The sequence below is a fragment of the Schistocerca cancellata genome, chromosome 5, assembly GCF_023864275.1.
Source record: "Schistocerca cancellata isolate TAMUIC-IGC-003103 chromosome 5, iqSchCanc2.1, whole genome shotgun sequence".
Taxonomy (NCBI): domain Eukaryota; kingdom Metazoa; phylum Arthropoda; class Insecta; order Orthoptera; family Acrididae; genus Schistocerca; species Schistocerca cancellata.
Window position 1 is genome coordinate 765,817,668 of NC_064630.1, and position 18,422 is coordinate 765,836,089.

At 38.8% G+C, this 18,422-nt stretch overlaps 1 protein-coding gene across 1 annotated transcript in view; it reads right to left on the bottom strand.

Moving 5' to 3' along the window:
- LOC126188795 (SCY1-like protein 2) overlaps positions 1-18,422 on the bottom strand; it is a 624,676-nt gene that overhangs the window by 26,422 nt on the left and 579,832 nt on the right. The window contains exon 12 of the mRNA XM_049930409.1: positions 6,217-6,473. Within this exon, the coding sequence (XP_049786366.1) occupies positions 6,217-6,473 (257 nt within the window). The remainder of the gene's footprint in view (positions 1-6,216; positions 6,474-18,422) is intronic.

The following is an 18,422-nucleotide window of genomic DNA, read 5'->3' on the forward strand; positions in this document are numbered from 1 at the left end:
ATGGAGCCATGGGCAGTAGCAATTCCTGTCTTTCCAGGAACATAATTGGAATTAACCAAATTTAATTAACTGACAAAATAACTGACATAAAAAATTCAGATTCTCTAAATTTCAATCACCTATTCTCCTTTAACGACTGCAAGGTTTTGAACTTTGACAATATAACTATATTACCATATTTTTTTGAATCAAACAATACCACTCACTAATTAATTCAGCCAATAATTGGGATTTTGAATAGTTTAGAATCATGAAATGGTTATTTCACAGTGGATGCCATACTTACAAGTAGGGGATTTTAGATGAGACATAATAACAATGTTCCCTGTACTTTTGTGGATAACCTGAAATATGTTATTCATAAGCCAACCTAAAATCAAGTCTTATGAGTCCATATTATGTGATGTATCTTCACTCATGATGTGCATAATTTCAGAGATCATGCATTCATACAGTCCACATTCTGCTTATAGAGGCCACCTGGGTCAGCCCCTTGACACAATCTGGTGAGCCACCAAAGAAACAGTATTATTTAAGTGATTTCTAATGAGCGCTGAGCCTATTCTGTAACCCATCTTACTGTTGTTCAGCCAATGTGCCTGGTGCCATTCACAACCTGCATTTTATTGCATCTTACACATTTCTCTATAAAGTACTATGCTCCATAAATCGTGTTTGTTCTTGCTATAGCAAACTTGGTGACAAATGAGGGTTACGTTTTGTCTGCATGTTAGCATCAGTGCTAAGTCACCCGATGAATGTCTCAATGGAATAAATATTCCAACCTATCATTGCTCACCAGCAAGCTTTTGTAGAACAACAGCAGGCTCTCGCCACTGCCCTAAGTCAAGTGGCATCTCCATGTTCATGGCAGGTCACTCTCCCATCTGTGCAGTGGTCATCCTTCCCTGGCATTCGATGAATGGCCGAAGTCTGGGACTCTTATGAGACACAGTTATACCAACATTTCTAGCTTTTTCATGTTAATGATGCAAACCTGTGTAGAGCTTTCTTCCTTTCCTGTCTTTCACCATGTGTTTATCAATTGTTGTGCCAGCTTGTGCCTGTGCAAGAACTGGCCAGCTTATCATTTGATGAAATGTGCAAGCTTCTCTCAACCTATTACTGTGACAGAATGCATGTGACTGATGTGATGCATGTATTGGAAGCTGCTCAGTCAACCCCTGTTAGGCACATTGTAGGTGTTCAGGATGTCAAGGAAGCGATTGCAGCAGTACAACCTTCAACTCAGCATCACAGGGGCTTCCAGTTTTCAGGCCCACATTACCGTGAAAGAGTCTTCCCATTTTGGTTTTTTTTGGCACGACAGATGCCTGTCACATTTTGCAACTCTGTCAAGGCTGAATAGACTGACATTGCTTGATGTCATTTGGCCTATTTCTTCCAATGAATGGGCTACACCACTGGTCATTGTTAAGAAGCTGACGGGTAAGCTACAGCTCTGAGGGGACTTCAGTGTCACAATTAATGCACAGTTCATGACAGATATATTCTTTTTGCCCCACCCTGATGAGTTGCTCGCAAAATTGTGAGGTGGCCACTACTTTTCCAAGAGTGATTTGTCAGAAGCATACCTCCAGCTCCCTTTGGATGTGGCCACTAGATGCCTTCTTGTTGTCAATACAACTTTCTGCCTGTGCCAATATCAATGCTTGCCTTTTGGTGTCACTACCATGCCCACTATTTTTCAGCATTTTTTAGAACAGCTGATAGCCTCTGTACCTGGCTGCATCAATTATCTATCAATTACCTATCAATTGTTTTGGGTTCTTTCATCAAAGACCACCTCACCCATCTCGATTGTCATTTTCTTTTTTCCAGTCTGCGGGTCTCAAGTGCAACCTTTCCAAATCTCAATTTTTTCAGCCATCAGTTGAGTAGTTTCTTGTACAGGGGTCAAGCCATTGCATCATCATGTTGACACAATTGCAGCTTTGCCACAGCTGACCTCCATTAAGGAACTAGGGGAGTGTCTAGCTAAAGTTGCGTACTACCATATGGTTTTACTGATTGCATCCACTGTTGCTCAACCCCTGCACACACTTTTGCATTATATTGTGCCTTTTTTTGCTCCCCAGCTTGTGACCAAGTATTCATTTTGCTTAAATCGAAGCTTCAATCTGCCTTGCGTCTGGCCACTTTTCAGCTGGGTCAGCATCTCATGTTGGCTACAGATGCCGCTCAGAATGGTCTTGGCATGTTGTTGGTGCAAAAATATATGGACAGATCTGAATGACTCATTGCTTATGCTTCTAAAACTTCAACTCCTCCTCAGCAGCAGTATTCTCAGATTGAAAAGGGGGCTTTAGCAATTGTGTATGCCCTCAAGAAATTTCACGTCTTCTTGTATGGCTCTAAGTTCCATTAACCCCAGATCACAAGCTGACAGTTGCTGTTTTTAACCCTTCAGCTTCTGTTTCGGACAAGGCAGTACATTGTTTGCAGTGGTGGGCTCTCTTCCTCTCCTGTTATCATTATCAGATCCATTACCAGCTGATGTCGCAACACACCAATACTGATGCCTTATTTCGCCTTCCAATCAGGCCAGCCCCAGTGTTTGATGAGGACGAGTTGCTTTGTTTCTGTTTAGATATTGAGAAGCTGAATGCTGTCTATAGTTTTCTGATCACTAGTGCCACAATGGAATTGACCTTTGCCGTGGATGCTGTACTAAGTGGATTCTCTCTTTTGTGCAGCACAGCTGGCCAGAAAAACCTCCAGGCCCTGCCTCGGATCTCTTGCATAAGTATGTCTCCCTCCAGCTCTGCCTTTCTGCATCTGATGGGGTTCTATAGTTAACTGTGAAGGATACTGCTCCCCTGTTGAGATTCTTACTTCCTAATGCTGTAATGCACTGTGGCTTCTGCATGTCAGTCATTAGGTGACCACTCACATCACAGATTTGGCTCCTGGCATGTGTGCTGACCGCACACAGATGGGGACATTACATGCCTTATTGCCGCACTTATGCTCACTGTTTTCGGCAACATGTGGTCATGACAGCATCTTTTTCACCCTGGCCAATGCCACAGCATCTGTGGAAGTGTCTACATATTGATTTTGATGCGCTCTTCAGTATCGGCTCATTGTAGTGGATGACTGTTCCAAGTCTTCCTACATGGTGCACTGTTCATCCATGTCCACAGTGGCCACTATTTCGGCCCTTTCTAAGATTTTTGCAATTGAGGGACTTGTGCATACTGTGGTTTATTTCTTGAGAATTTGTATCTTTTTGTCAGGCTACTGGTGTTCATCATCTCACAACTCCTCCATTTCATCCTCAGCCTAATGGTGATACTGAACACGTGGTGTGGATGTTTAAAACTCAGATGCAGAAGAATATGTGGGGCAGGTCCCCGGAAGCTGTTTTAGATTGTTTTTTGAATTTGTACCATTTCATTCCAGTGGGAGACAAGAGCCTGGCAGAGCTGATAAACGGATGCCAACCATGGACCCTCCTTCAATATGTAATAAAATCTAACCTGGCCAAATCTCAAAAGACTAAGTAGTTTCAGAAATCACATCATGTTCTTACACTTGTCTTTAAATAGCCACCCCTCTCCCAAAATTGGCTGTCTGCAACTGGCCAGCACACAGATATCTCTGTAACAGATTTCATTAGATTCTGTGATATGCAAGCATTCGGATAACACTGTTATGTTAGTTTGACTGAAAGACTGTGCCTACATAGCATGATACTAACATTGTATCTGTGAAAGTTCATTCTGCTCCCCAGCATAATATTCATGACAAATACATTTGTAAATAGTCTGAAACTGAGGAATATCTTTGTGTCTTAAAATCTTGGGTGAACTAGTAAATATGCAGCCTAAAAATGTTCTTCTAGTTACTGGACCATGTCATTAATGTTGTTCATTTTACTGCAAATTATTTCATGTGCACTGTCACTTTCATTGTTCTGTCACTGCATATTATGCCACTGTGAAACTTAACAAATACTGTGACTGTGATTAATGTTTGGGCGAGTTTTCACTCTTATTTGTTCACAATGGAAGAGATGTGCATCCATTTACTTGTATAAACTGGAAACTGTAAAACTGGAACAGGCCATCAACTATGGTATATTGCAAAAAAAAGTGAGATAAATATCTTTTAAAATTCATTTCTTGTTCAGTCTAATCATTTGATAATATCCTTCATATCATTAGTTTCCTGGATATATTTACAGTACAGCATGACATGAAACTTCACGTTATCACAGAACAAGTGCAATGTCAGACTACAGGTAAGTGGGCCATCACAAGATGCGTTCCTTACTTTAGTGAACTCAGCTGTGGAGGCAGATAGCTTGAAGAAACAGCAATAAATGTAGCATTCCTCATGTTCTGGGGCTCACAGATGGGAAAAGAGTAAATGTACAGAAGTCACTCCACTATCAAAACCAGAGGACCGTGAACCTTGGAGGCATTGTATATCATTTGAGTAGCTACTCAGTTAGCCTCACATGGCTGAGTACTCCTCTTTCCAGTCCTCAAACAAGACAAAATCCCTGGCAGTACAAAGAATTCAGCCCATGTCCTACACATGACAGACACACTGACAGCTCAGCTACAGAGGTGGACATGTTGAAGAAAGACATTGATAAATCAGATTTCAATCCTCCACAATAATCTGTCAACTGCTGAAGCCTGTAAAGGGCGATCTTCGTCAAACACTGTTGTTTGCAGCAGATGAGGAGCAAAAACACTGACTTATACAGGGTTATTCATAAGTAGCTCTGGGGTTTCAAAAGACAACAACATGAAAAGTACAAGACATATAGAAAATAACCAGGTATCAGTGGATGGTACAGCTCTCCAAGTTTTTAACTCACATTACAGTAGCTGCTGCAAGTCATTACAAAAGCAAAAACAAAGCTCATTGTGTCATATAGTCAGCATTCAGTTCTCTGCTTGCACTTGTCATCAGTTTCTTTGAGCTCCTGATGAATGATTTCCATACGAACTTCACCTTCTCTGATGACAATTGCCATGACCCACCTGTTATTTCCTCCATATAAGCAGCCAATTTCATGGAATGTGTTGTACTACCTATTGACTGTTTTGTCTGTTGGAGCCTTTACCTGATATCTGGTATGAAATTGACCTTGAACTGTCACAACTGACTTGCATTTAGTGAATTCAGGAACACAAAATGAATGTGTCACTCTTATAGATGTTGTGTTCCTACATGCCTGTGCCCCCCCCCCCCTCTCCCTCCAGTGATGTAATCTGAAACATCACCACAGTGTGTATTAAGAGTCAAAACTTTGAGAGGTGCTCCTTCCACTGATATGTGTCACTTCTCTCTGTGTCTTTTAATTTTTGGGCAGACGTCTTCTGAAACCCCAGAGGTATTTATGAATAATACTATATTTTTATAATAGAAGGAAACATTCCACGAAGGAAAAATATACCTAAAAACAAAGATGATGTGACTTACCAAATGAAAGTGCTGGCCGGTCGACAGACACACAAACGAACACAAACATACACACAAAATTCAAGCTTTCGCAACAAACTGTTGCCTCATCAGGAAAGAGGGAAGGAGAGGGAAAGCCGAAAGGATGTGGGTTTTAAGGGAGAGGGTAAGGAGTCATTCCAGTCCCAGGAGCGGAAAGACTTACCTTAGGGGGAAAAAAGGACGGATATACACTCGCACACACACACATATCCATCAACACATATACAGACACAAGCAATGTCTGCTTGTGTCTGTATATGTGTGGCTGGATATGTGTGTGTGTGCGAGTGTATACCCATCCTTTTTTCCCCCTAAGGTAAGTCTTTCCGCTCCCGGGACTGGAATGACTCCTTACCCTCTCCCTTAAAACCCACATCCTTTCGTCTTTCCCTCTCCTTCCCTCTTTCCTGATGAGGCAACAGTTTGTTGCGAAAGCTTGAATTTTGTGTGTATGTTTGTGTTCGTTTGTGTGTCTGTCGACCGGCCAGCACTTTCATTTGGTAAGTCACATCATCTTTGTTTTTAGGTATAATACTATATTTTGATTGACAAGGCAGCAGTGATGACATGGCAAACAGGAGATGTGGTGTAGTAAGCTGCAATGGCATGCGGGGTAGAAAGCCGCAGTCTCTATTAGTTTGAACCACATGGTATGGCTGGAAGTCCAGAAAATTTTTGAATAAGTGTGATGTGACAGTGATGAGAGCAGCAGAGTCTGAAGTGGCGACTGACCGTTGGTGGCGACAGGTTGACAGCAGACCCACGCCGCTCCTGTGGGCCAATGCTGGAATGCCGGCGCACGGGCAGGCCACCGCCAGGCGTGCCACCAGGCGATGAGGCGCAGCTAGGTGCCACGCGGATCTTGGGTGGCATCATGAGTGCATTGTCCGACAGCCGCCGGTTGGGGAAGGCATTATGTACACGCAGGAAGTTGCTGTCTGGCGATGATGGTGATGCACCAAACCACCAGCCACCTAGCACACCTGAGTCTGCACACAGTACATTTTGCCAAAGTCAGAGGTAGACAGTTTTGTTTATAAGCATTTTTAAAGGGTAGGAGTGGACCTGGAACAGAAAATATCTACATCTATATCTGTAACCTGTAAACCACCCCGAATTGCATGGTGGTGGGTACATCTCAATATACCAGCTATTAGGAGTTTTCCCCAGTCTGTTGATGTATGGAGTGTAGGGACAAATATTGCTTAAATGCCTTTGTGTGTGCTGCAATTAATCTAATATTGTATTCAAAATCCCTATGGGGACAATATTTAGAGGGTTGTAATATATTACTACATTCATCACTTAAAGTTGGCTCAAAACCTTTCTAAATAGGTTTTCAGAGGATAGTTTTAGTCTTTCTTCAAAAGGCTGCCAGTTCAGTTCTTTCAGCATCTTCATGACACTCTTCCAAGGGTCAAACAAACCTGTGGGCCATTTGTGCTGCTCTTTTTTGTATCCATTCTCTATCCCCTGTTAGTCCTATTTGGTACAGGTCCCACACACTTGAGCAGTATTGTAGAATGGGTTGCATAAATATTTTGTATGCAGTCCCTTTTGTAGACTGATTACATTTCCCTACTATTTTACAAATGAACTGCAGTCAACCACCTGCTTTACAAATAACTTCTCGTACATGATCATTCAGTTTCATAACCCTACAAACTGTTCCACCCAGATATTTGTATGAGTTGAACAATTTATGCAGCTTCTTTCAGACAGTACTCCATTACTTCATCATCTACAAAAAGCCTTAATTACTATTAATAGTGTCCACATTGTAATAAATATACAAAATGAACAGCAAGAGTCCCAACAGACTTCTCTTGGGCACACCTGAAATAACTTCTACATCTCATCCATGTTGTGTCCTCCTTACCAAAAAATCCACTCACAAATTTTGCTTGATATTCCACAGAATCATACTTTTGGTAATAAGCATAGATGTTGTACTGAGTCAAATGCTTTTCAGAAACCAAAGCATCTATGTGACTGCCTTGATCCATGGCTTTCAGTACATCATGTGAGAAAACTGTGAGTTGGGATTCACACGATCAATGTTTTTGGAATTCATGCTGGGTGACTATGAGGAGCTCATTCCATTTGGGCTCAGAATAAGTTCTAAAATTCTACAACAAATTTATGTCATGGGCTTGCTTTGTGGCACAAAAACATATGCTTCTTTGCTTTGCATTACAATAATGCTTGTATCATGAACAAATAGGAGTAATATTCTGCCTCCTGATTAAAAAACAGTGGATCAAACTAGTAAATCATCAACATAATGGACAAACAAGACTGGGCCACTGATTAACACTGCAGAGCTCACATTGTAATTTCTCTCCGTGTGGATGACGTAGACTTCATCCTTGTATTACTTGGAACAGTATAGTGTAACTGTCTGCATTCTGTTTCTTAAATAAGAACTAAGCAAGGCATATGTGGAATTTCATATTCCTTAAAGAATTTAACTTCTGTAATAGAATATTATGATTAACACAGTCAAATGTCTTTGATAAGTTACAGAAGAGCTGAACTGGTGATATTTTGACATTATTATGTGTTTAGTGAATGAATAAATAGCTGACTCAGTATAGTGGCTCTTTTGACAAATATATTGTTTGGGAGGAAACAGTTTCTTGCTATTGTTATAATCTTTTTATATATATATACACACCAGCAGTGTCACTTCGATTCATTTGAATGGGCATATTTCTGAGAGTATTTACTCTAGAAGACTGTGATTTATGTTGTTTTTTAGTGGATAGCTTGTTCAACAGAGTTTGGTTTAAAGTCTTTTTTAGTCTGTTCCAAATTTATCCTCATGAATTTTGATGAAAATTAAGCTGACAAATACATATTTTAGCTTCATAAACAGTTAAATTCAACTAGTTTTGCTGTAGGTCTTAGAAATAAAAATAAATATTGATATTTTTGTGGTGGATACAAATAATACAATTTTAATTTACTGCAACTGCTGTTCAAAAATCTTTTTTCTTCCAATATACAAGATCTTCTTATCAAAAAACAAAGGTGCTGTGACTTACCAAAAGAAAGCGCTGGCAGGTCGATAGACACACAAACAAACACAAACATACACACAAAATTCTAGCCCTTGCAACCAACGGCTGCTTTGTCTGGAAAGAGGGAAGGAGAGGGAAAGACGAAAACACACACACACACACACACACACACACACACACACACACACACACACACAAACACATCCATCCACACATATACAGACACAAGCAGACATATTCCTGTCTGCTTGTGTCTGTATATGTGTGGATGGATATGTGTGTGTGTGTGTGTGTGTGTGTGTGTGTGTGTGTGTGTGTGTGTGTGTGTGTGTGTGGAGTGTATACCCGTCCTTTTTCCTCCTAAGGTAAGTCTTTCCACTCCCGGGATTGGAATGACTCCTTACCCTCTCCCTTAAAACCCACATCCTTTCGTCTTTCCCTCTCCTTCGTCTCTTTCCTGACGAAGCAGCCGTTGGTTGCAAAAGCTAGAATTTTGTGTGTATGTTTGTGTTTGTTTGTATGTCTATCGACCTGCCAGCACTTTCTTTTGGTAAGTCACATCACCTTTGTTTTTAGATATATTTTTCCCATGTGGAATGTTTCCCTCTATTATATTCAGATCTTCTTATCAGAAATAGGTGGCATCAATATTTCTTGTGACTCAACAAGGTAGATGCCTGATTCCTTGAGCCTTCTACAACCAACTACAGTGGACAAAAATTATACAATTCATGTGTTATGTAATAGTTGTTGAGTACTAAATGCATAAAATATAATGTATTTTGATTCAGTGCAAGTGTTATGCAACTGAATCATCTTTGTGAAAAGTTTCATTGTTTAAAAACATTCTGTAAGAATAATATCTACAATCGTTTTTAAATAAATTATTGCAGTAGTGAAAATTTTAGAATATAAACATCAAATAACAACCACTCATCTGTCAATAGCATACTCTTAAGATGACCACACTGAACAGTATTACAGAACAAGATACAAGCACTGAAAGGGTCTAATGGTCAACTTTTCTATGATTTTCCAACCTCTCTGCTGTACAATTTCATTGAGACCAAGTGAAAGGTATGGCTTGACATTATCACTCTGAATCATATAGTTGTTCATGAAAGAGAATGTTAAATCCACAAAATTGTAAAATGATCTGTATAGCTGGCACTGACAGTGTTGTTCTTATGAACTGGATCATGATCGAAATAATCTTAACTTGGAATTCTAATACATCATATGGAGTATAAGGCACTCTGTCTTCAGGCCACAAGTGGCCCATCGGGACGATCCGACCGCCGTGGCATCCTCAGTTGAGGATGCGGATAGGAGGGGCGTGTGGTCAGCACACCGCTCTCCTGGTTGTTACGACGGTTTTCTTTGACCGGAGCCGCTACTATTCGGTCGAGTCGCTCCTCAATTGGCATCATGAGGCTGAGTGCACCCAGAAAAATGTGACCAGTGCATGGCGGCCTGGATGGTCACCCACTCAAGTGCTGGCCACACCCGACAGCGCTTAACTTTGGTGATCTCACAGGAACCGGTGTATCCACTGTGGCAAGGCCGTTGCCTCTACGGACTATAAGACACACCTTAATTTTTAAGCAATTTTTAAAAAAATAACATTTTTATTATTGGATTGCAAAACCAGACTAAAAAATTCTTAGTTTATAAAACAAAAATGACCTTTACAGTCCCTGAAAATATTCATATTTCTTGTTCTTGTTGTTCTTCCTTCTTCCTCTTCATCCTCATCATTATCCTATTCATATATAAGATGGTCTTCACTGCCATCGAGAGGGTTACTATGCCACACTTCTTGAAAGATTTAGCAATAATGTCTTCTCTCACTCTAGATCATGACAGTTCTATCCATTGACACACTAGTTTGATTGTCGGTTGTTTTAAATCTCGCTTCGGGATGAATTCATGTTGCATTTCATCCATCATCCATTTGTTCCATTCCTCTCTCATACACACTGTAAATGATTTATTTAGTGAGAAATCAAGTGGTTGCAGCTGTGAAGTAAGTTCTCCCAGAGTAACAGCAAGCTCTGTATTTATGTGTCTCAATTTCTCTTTCACAGAATTTTTCAAATGACTCCTAAACTGATCTAGCACAAGAAGAGAACTCTTATTCAATAAAGCACCTTTCCTTCTCTCCCCCACTCTGTTTATCCATAATTTCATACCAGCCTCATCCATCCAGTCCTTGTCATGTATATGAACAACAACACCTGGTGGTATTTCTGAAGGTTTTGGCATTCTTTTGTGCTTGAAAATATTCATTGGAGTAAGTTTAGTACTGTCAGTGCCACATGAGAGGACAACAGTGCAGTGAATTTTTCATGTACCCTTGTTTTTATAGTTACAGTTTTAGCACCTTTCACGGCAATATTTATATTACTTGGCACATCATGTCAGAGGAGTTTTACCCATATTTGCTGTTTGGGTTAGTTCCACACTGATTTTCTTTTGATGTTGAATAATAAAGCAACGGAAAGATAATATTATCTCATCATACTCCTGTGGCATTTTCTGAGATATTTTGGTTTGGGTTCACGTGGTAAGTGCATGATGCTTCATAAACCTGTAGCACCAACCAGCTCCACCCTTGAAGCCTGTTAAGTACCATTGCAGCACTAGCTTGCAAATCAAATTGTATTTGAATCATTTTTGTATTAATTCCAATGCCATTTTGACGGTGTCTTTCAATGCATTTCAATACATCATCTTCTAGTTTTGGCCATTTTGTGATTAGTCCTCTGTTTGCACATTTAATCTTCCATATTTTCTTCAATTCTTCTTTACTAGCCTGCCAATTGTGAATGGTTTTTCTGTTGGTAGAGGGCTGAAAAGCCACTCAGCTGCTCTGTTTCAATGTTCGTCTACATATGCCATTACTTTCAACTTATAGCCTTCATCTTTTTTTTTTTTTTTTTTTTTTTCCTTAATGAAACTAGCTGTTAACAAAGATATTATTCTGTTACCAATAACACAAATCACTTGTAATTTAAGTTCACTTGCACTGTAGACTGCAATGACATATCATGGGCCAGACTGTTCTGGGTCTTTGATGGTTGGGCACAAGGGAGGCAGTGTTAGCAATGTTGTGAATCCACCCACAACTTATGTTTGTCAAGTCAGTACACTGCTGCTGCCAGTTGAATTCAATGTTTCCAGGTAGAGATAAGTTCCCTGCGGCATCAAATATTTGGCCATTTTTAAAACTGGCAGGAATTTTAAATCAAACAAGTGACATTTTTATATTAATTTTGAATATAAGATGCACCTGAATTTTGGAGGCAATTTTTTGAAGAAAGGTCATATTAAAGTCCATAAAACACAGTAATGGCATTATAAGGTTACAGATTTTGTAAAATTTTGCACATTTGTGGTGATCCAACATGGTACCATACTAGTTTGAAAGTCACATTAGTTTAGGCTCATCAACTTAAGTAATATGAAATTGTTAGCAGACTATTTATGAATGGTAGATATAAAAACAACAACGAAGGCAATATGAGGATATGTGCCAACACATAATCACAGTGGACAAATATGTCACTCCCCTAAAAGAGCTTACTGTTCACTTTTAAGTATTGTAAATGGTGTAGAACTTATACCACAAAGTCATGTGACACTTGATGACACAAGTCATAGCAGTAAAATACGTGCCAGTCAGTTGTACCGAATTAGTGCAGTAATATGGGTTGATGTGGAGACTTGATACAGTGGCAGCTCCTGCCATGTTTCGATGTGCCCACAAGAAGATGAAATGTTTGAAGTAATAGAACAGAGGCATGATGATGTAAAAATTATTTTAGTGGGAATAGTACAATTTTTTAAATAAGAGTTTAATTGAAAATCAGGAACAATTTCAAAATATGGGACAATCAATTATGAGTGTTAATTAGTCAGTTGCTAATCTCTAACTGTCTACAGACTAGAAAGTTGCAATTCTTGAACAGCTATTTGGAAATCAGATTCATAATCTTGGAGAGAAAGTAGGGGGTTTGGAAATTAGAGTTTTGGCTGTAGAAATGAATATGGGGGAAGTAGAATCTTAACTGAGTAGTGAACTTAAACAAATAATAGAAATAATTAGAGCAGACAGAAATGAGTCCAAATTAACACTGTAAATAGTTATGCCGAAATCAAAAATATAGATGAAAATTTCAAAACTTGTACCACTAATGTTAAAACTAATATCAAATGAAATGTTTTCCTGTTGTGAAAGATAAACTCTTACCTGAACTATCAAAAAGAGATGAACTTCCAACCTTAGTTATTGATAAATGTTTGGAATTTGTCACTTTAAAGGATTTGTATGGAAAGAAGTATCTGAAATTTTCAAAACTGTATCTGTTTTTCAAAGATTATTAAGGTTTCACATTCAGTTACAGCTTAACTGCTGGTCAAAGTACCTGAATGAATTATTTTTCGGTAGCCATTTTATAAACAGCTGTATACAGGTTTGTAGTAATCCTATGAATGGATATATACACAACATCAAGTTCTGAGCTGAAATTCTGTAATTTTCACTCACATATTTGAGTCACTGATAAGAAATTACACAAACTTATTTTGAAGCAATACTGTAACAATGCTATTGAGTGATGTAACTAATTTGTATGGAATGCTTGTTTTTAATGAAAAATGTTGTTACTTTTAGCTGACACTTGTTTCAAGAGAGAAAGAGAGTAACCATAACACTGTTCGACATGGGTTCTATTTCTGATATTAAAGTATGTGCTTTTAGACCATTTTACCGTGGTAAACAAAATATCGTTGTCAGAGATACTTTTTATGTAATATGTATGTATATATATGTATATTCACAATTCATGGCAAACACAGAGACGATATAGAGAAATACGGGTATGTTTCCGCATCCAGTAGCGATAGAATGTGATAATTTCTTGTGCAACAGCAGGTGGGAAGAATCAGACATCATTAGGTTATCCCCCGCCACACCTGCCATTAAGACCACCTGAAACATCTCATTAACTCGAACGGCGACAGCCGGTCGCTGCCTCGGCAGTAAAGCTTCCTAGGGGCAGCTGCATCGAGTTTACAACAGTGGTGTTAGCCGCAATTTGTGTCAGTCTTAACGAGTGGGTGTTTTTGCTGACAAATAACTGTCTATCATATTTCCGAGCATGGTTGAAATTTTTAGTTCCTGTGTGTAAACTGATTGAGCCTGGTGCTGAAGGTAAAACGACTGCTTGTTTTTACACATCAGCGTTCCTCTAGTTCCCTACTATTAATTTAATACAGGTGTATTACCAAAGTGGTATTTTTAAATTTGCAGAAATGCCACTTCGTCCTGGATGTTGATATATGCCGGACAACTTCTGCTACATCTGTGGGAAGTTCTCTTTTGCCAGAAATAGGAAGAAAATTTCTTCAGTCATGAAGAAAGCATACAAACATTACTTTGGAGTAGAGGTAGGAGACCAAGATAAAGAATGAGCACAACATTTCTGTTGTGCTACATGTTACTGCAAACTAATTCAGTGGTGGAAAGGTAAAGAGAATGTGGCGTTGTTTGCTGTTCCCATGGTGTGGAGGGAGCCTAAGGACCATGTTACTGATTGTTATTTCTGTCTAACAAAAATTCAGGGTTTTACAAACAAAAAGTCGAAGAGGCACATTGTTTACCCAGATCTGCCTTCAGGGAGAATGCCAGTACAGCATTCCGACAACCTTCCAGTACCTTCAAGAGCTCGAGGTCAAATTCTGAGTGACAATGAAATAAGCAGTACTGAAGAAATCACAGATGATGATTCTTTATATCACTGCACAAGTGAGTCATCGCCACATTTGTTAACACAGGCAGATTTAAGTGATTTTGTATGTGATCTAGGACTAAGTAAACAAAAGGCGCAGCTGCTTGGTTCAAGATTACAAGAGTATAATCTACTGCATGAAAGTACTAAAATCAGTGTGTTCAGGCACAGAGAACATGCCTTTATTTCTTATTTTTCAACTGACGAAGCACTGACATTTTGCAATGACATTGCTGGCCTGATGAAAGTGCTGAACTTCACTTATATTTCACAGGAGTGGAGACTTTTCATAGATGAAAACAAGTCTGAAGGGTGTTTTGCTCCATAACGGAAATAAAATACCCTCTGTTCCAGTAGCTTACGCTAGTTTGACAAAAGAGAATTACAAATTCGTACAAATGATGCTAAATTCATAAAAATACAATGAACACAAATGTAAAATATGTTCAGATTTCAAGGTAATTGCTATGGTACTGGGAATGCAACAAGGCTACACAAAGTATGCCTGTTTTCTTTGCGAGTGGGATAGTCAAGACCGAAATTCTCACTACGTGAAAAAGAAATGGCCTAGGCTAAGATGGAAAGTTGGCGAAAATAATGTACAACATGAAAGTCTGGTAGCTCCTGAATATATACTACTTCCACCGCTTCACATCAAACTTGGCCTGATGAAACAATTCGTGAAGGCCAACAGGCTGGGGGTTTGCATATCTAGCTACCAAATTCCCCCGTCTTTCAGCTGCAAAAATAAAGGAAGGTGTATTTGTGGGCCCACAAATCAGGGAGCTGCAGAAAGATGCAAATTTTGAAGCATGTTTAACTGATAAAGAAAAAACCGCATGGGACTGTTTCAAGATGGTGTCAAATGGTTCAAATGGTTCTGAGCACTATGCGACTTAACTTCTGAGGTCATCAGTCGCCTAGAACTTAGAACTAATTAAACCTAACTAACCTAAGGACATCACACACATCCATGCCCGAGGCAGGATTCGAACCAGCGACCGTAGCGGTCGCTCGGCTCCAGACTGCAGCGCCCAGAACCGCACGGCCACTCCGGCCGGCCAAGATGGTGTCGGAAAACTTCCTCTGAAGAAGAGGAGCTACTCACTACAAAGCAATGGTGAAGGATATGATCAAAGCATATCAGGATTTGGGGTGCAATATGTCTTTGAAGGTACATATGATGGACTCTCATCTGGACTACTTCACAGAGAGTTGTAGTGACGTATCGGATGACCATGGCGAAAGATTCCATAAAGACATTTCGACCATAGAAAGGTGCTATGAAGGGAAGAGGGTACCTTCTATGTTAACAGATTATTGCTGGAATATCATTCGAGAGAAGAAAGATTCACAATGCAAGAGATAAAAGTGATGTGCATTACAAGGCAGTGGCTCATTGTTTGTCAATTTTCTGTAATTTCTCATGTCAAATAAATGCTTCAAAGTGTATACACAAAGGTTACTGTGTTATATGTTAGATCCCACCCTCCATTAATGTGATGAACTTATAACATCATAAATATGTGCATTTGTTTGTCGAATTTCACCTCACATTTGCTGCACTGTATCAGAAACTGAAAAGAGAAATAAAATTGCGATTACTCATAAACTATCCCTGACAGAAAAAAACCAAAAACATTTTTCAATTCAGCACTCAAATGCAACTGGGATCACAATATTTTTTATCAGAAATAGAAAAAAAAGGTTTTTTTGTAGAACAGTGTAATCGGTGAAAGTAAAGCCATATCAATTTTTGTTCAGATGTGATGTAATTTTAGTATGAAAGCAAATTTTAAAAAAATGCTCAAATGTGTTAGAAATCTTATGGGACTTAACTACTAAGGTCACCAGTCCCTAAGCTTACACACTGCTTAACCTAAATTATCCTAAGGACAAACACACACACCCATGCCCGAGGGAGGCCTTGAACCTCCGCCGGGACCAGCTGCACAGTCTGCAGCGCCTTAGACCGCTTGGCTAATCCCATGCAGTGCAAATTTAAAGAAAGGATTAATAGTACAATATGAGAGTAAATGAAAGAAGCCATCTAACATCACTGGGTATAGTGTAGTATATCAATTTGTGTTCGTAAGAGAACAAGTTACTTTCTTCCTTTTGCTATGGTGTGGGTAGTGCATGAATCTATATCAGTGGGTAGTGCATGAATCTAGGTCATATAGTACACTTTAATGATTTTGTTAAGTACTATCTAAATGATTTACTACCCTGTTCTATATGAACTGATGGACGATTTTGTATGATTTGGGCAAGGCTAATGGAGAGATTTTAAATATTTAATGTTTTCTCTCATATTTAAATTTTCTTTGAAAACAAGATTAGCTATACTGTGCAATTTTTAAATTAATGTATGTAGTGGACAGTATACAAAAACTTCGGTAATCTTGGGGTAACTTGCGAACATTAGATATAGTAATAAAGCTAATGATTGAAGGAAGAAAACAGAAGTTACCAAAGCTAGTATTGAAGGCAGGGACCTCAGTGAAAGTAGTTGTGGAACTAATTATGGTAAACAACAAGGTGTATGGTTTGAGAATGGGTGAGTTAGCATGTAACTGGTGACTACTGTAGCAATAAATTGTGTATTCATGCAATTGAGACTGATAAAATAAAAATTTATCAAATTTTTCTCTATATTATACAGTTGTGGACCTTCCATTCCAAACCAGCATGTCTCGAATCAGCAAAACATTATTTTTCAACAAAATTTGTAGTGTTTATTGAACTGATCTCATTCTCACACATAAAATATATTTCACACATATTAATATATTTCACATGTTTTCATACACATATTTCACCTGTATGTCTAGCGAATTTTGCCCTGCAATCTCATAATGACGTAGCTCAACTTTTATGGCATTGTATGTCCCGAACTATGTGCTGTAAAGTGATATAATTTTGCAGGTACATCCAGTGGTATATGTGGCTACTGTGTGCTAAATGTGCTTGAATAGAAATAGTAGTAAAGAAATATTCAATTAAAATGTCATGTATGATGCAGCAGTATCTCGTGTATCTCGGTGTTTATGATGTCATATCTTTGGAACTATGTGTTGTACAATGCTATATTTTTGTAAGTACTTTCAATAAAAAATGTGGATACTATAAGCAAAAGTTCTTTCAAATAGAATAAGTAGCAATGAAGTAATGAATTTAAGCCTCTTGCATGATGCTGTAGTTTTAGATCCATTCTGTGTTTGTCATATCTCCCAAACTAATTGTCGCAAATGATGTAACATTTTTGGTAAATTCAGTGCATACTATTAGAAAAATGTGTCAATCATACTGTTGCTAGTAAAAAAGTAATAAATGTCTTGCTTTATGTGGCAGTTTTACTGCATGAACAGTGACAATGTAGTAAATAAAAAACTTTTTTACTTTCATAATTTTATGGGGCTGTCTGTATGAAAAATGTTTGTAAAGATTTGAAACCGTGTGTAAAGTTTTTTGGGAGTCTCTAAGTCTCTCATTCTCAAATAATGAATGAGTAAATTATGGGTATTCTCATGCCGTAGCTACATTGCTTTTTCTCCCTCACCCCCCTTACCTTTGACACGTAGGTGGTTCTTACCTCCACAGTGATTCTTCCCAGGTAGTAAATGATATGTGTACCATGTTTATTTGAAATTGATCTAGCGGCCTAGAGGAGATGTGGAACATACGCATGTACATATATACATACAAATGTACACTCAGGTGACACAAGAAATGGGATAACCTCTAATATCATGGCAGACCTCCTTTTACCTAGCATGATACAGCATGGACTCAACAAGTCCCCTGCAGGAATACTGAGCCTTCTGGCATAATAGCTACTCTTAATTGCAAAAGTGTAGGTGCCACAGGATCTTGATTATGTCCCATAAATGTTCAATGGGATTCATGTCAGATAATCTGGGTGGTCAAATCATTTGCTCAAATTGTCCTATACGTTCTCCAAAACACTCATGAACAATTGTGGCTCGGTGACATGGCACATACTCACCCATAAAAATTACATTGTTGTTTGGAAACATGGAGTCCATGAATGGCTGCAAGTGGTCTCCAAATAGATAAACATAACTACTTCCAGTCAATGTTCTGTTCAGATGAATCAGAA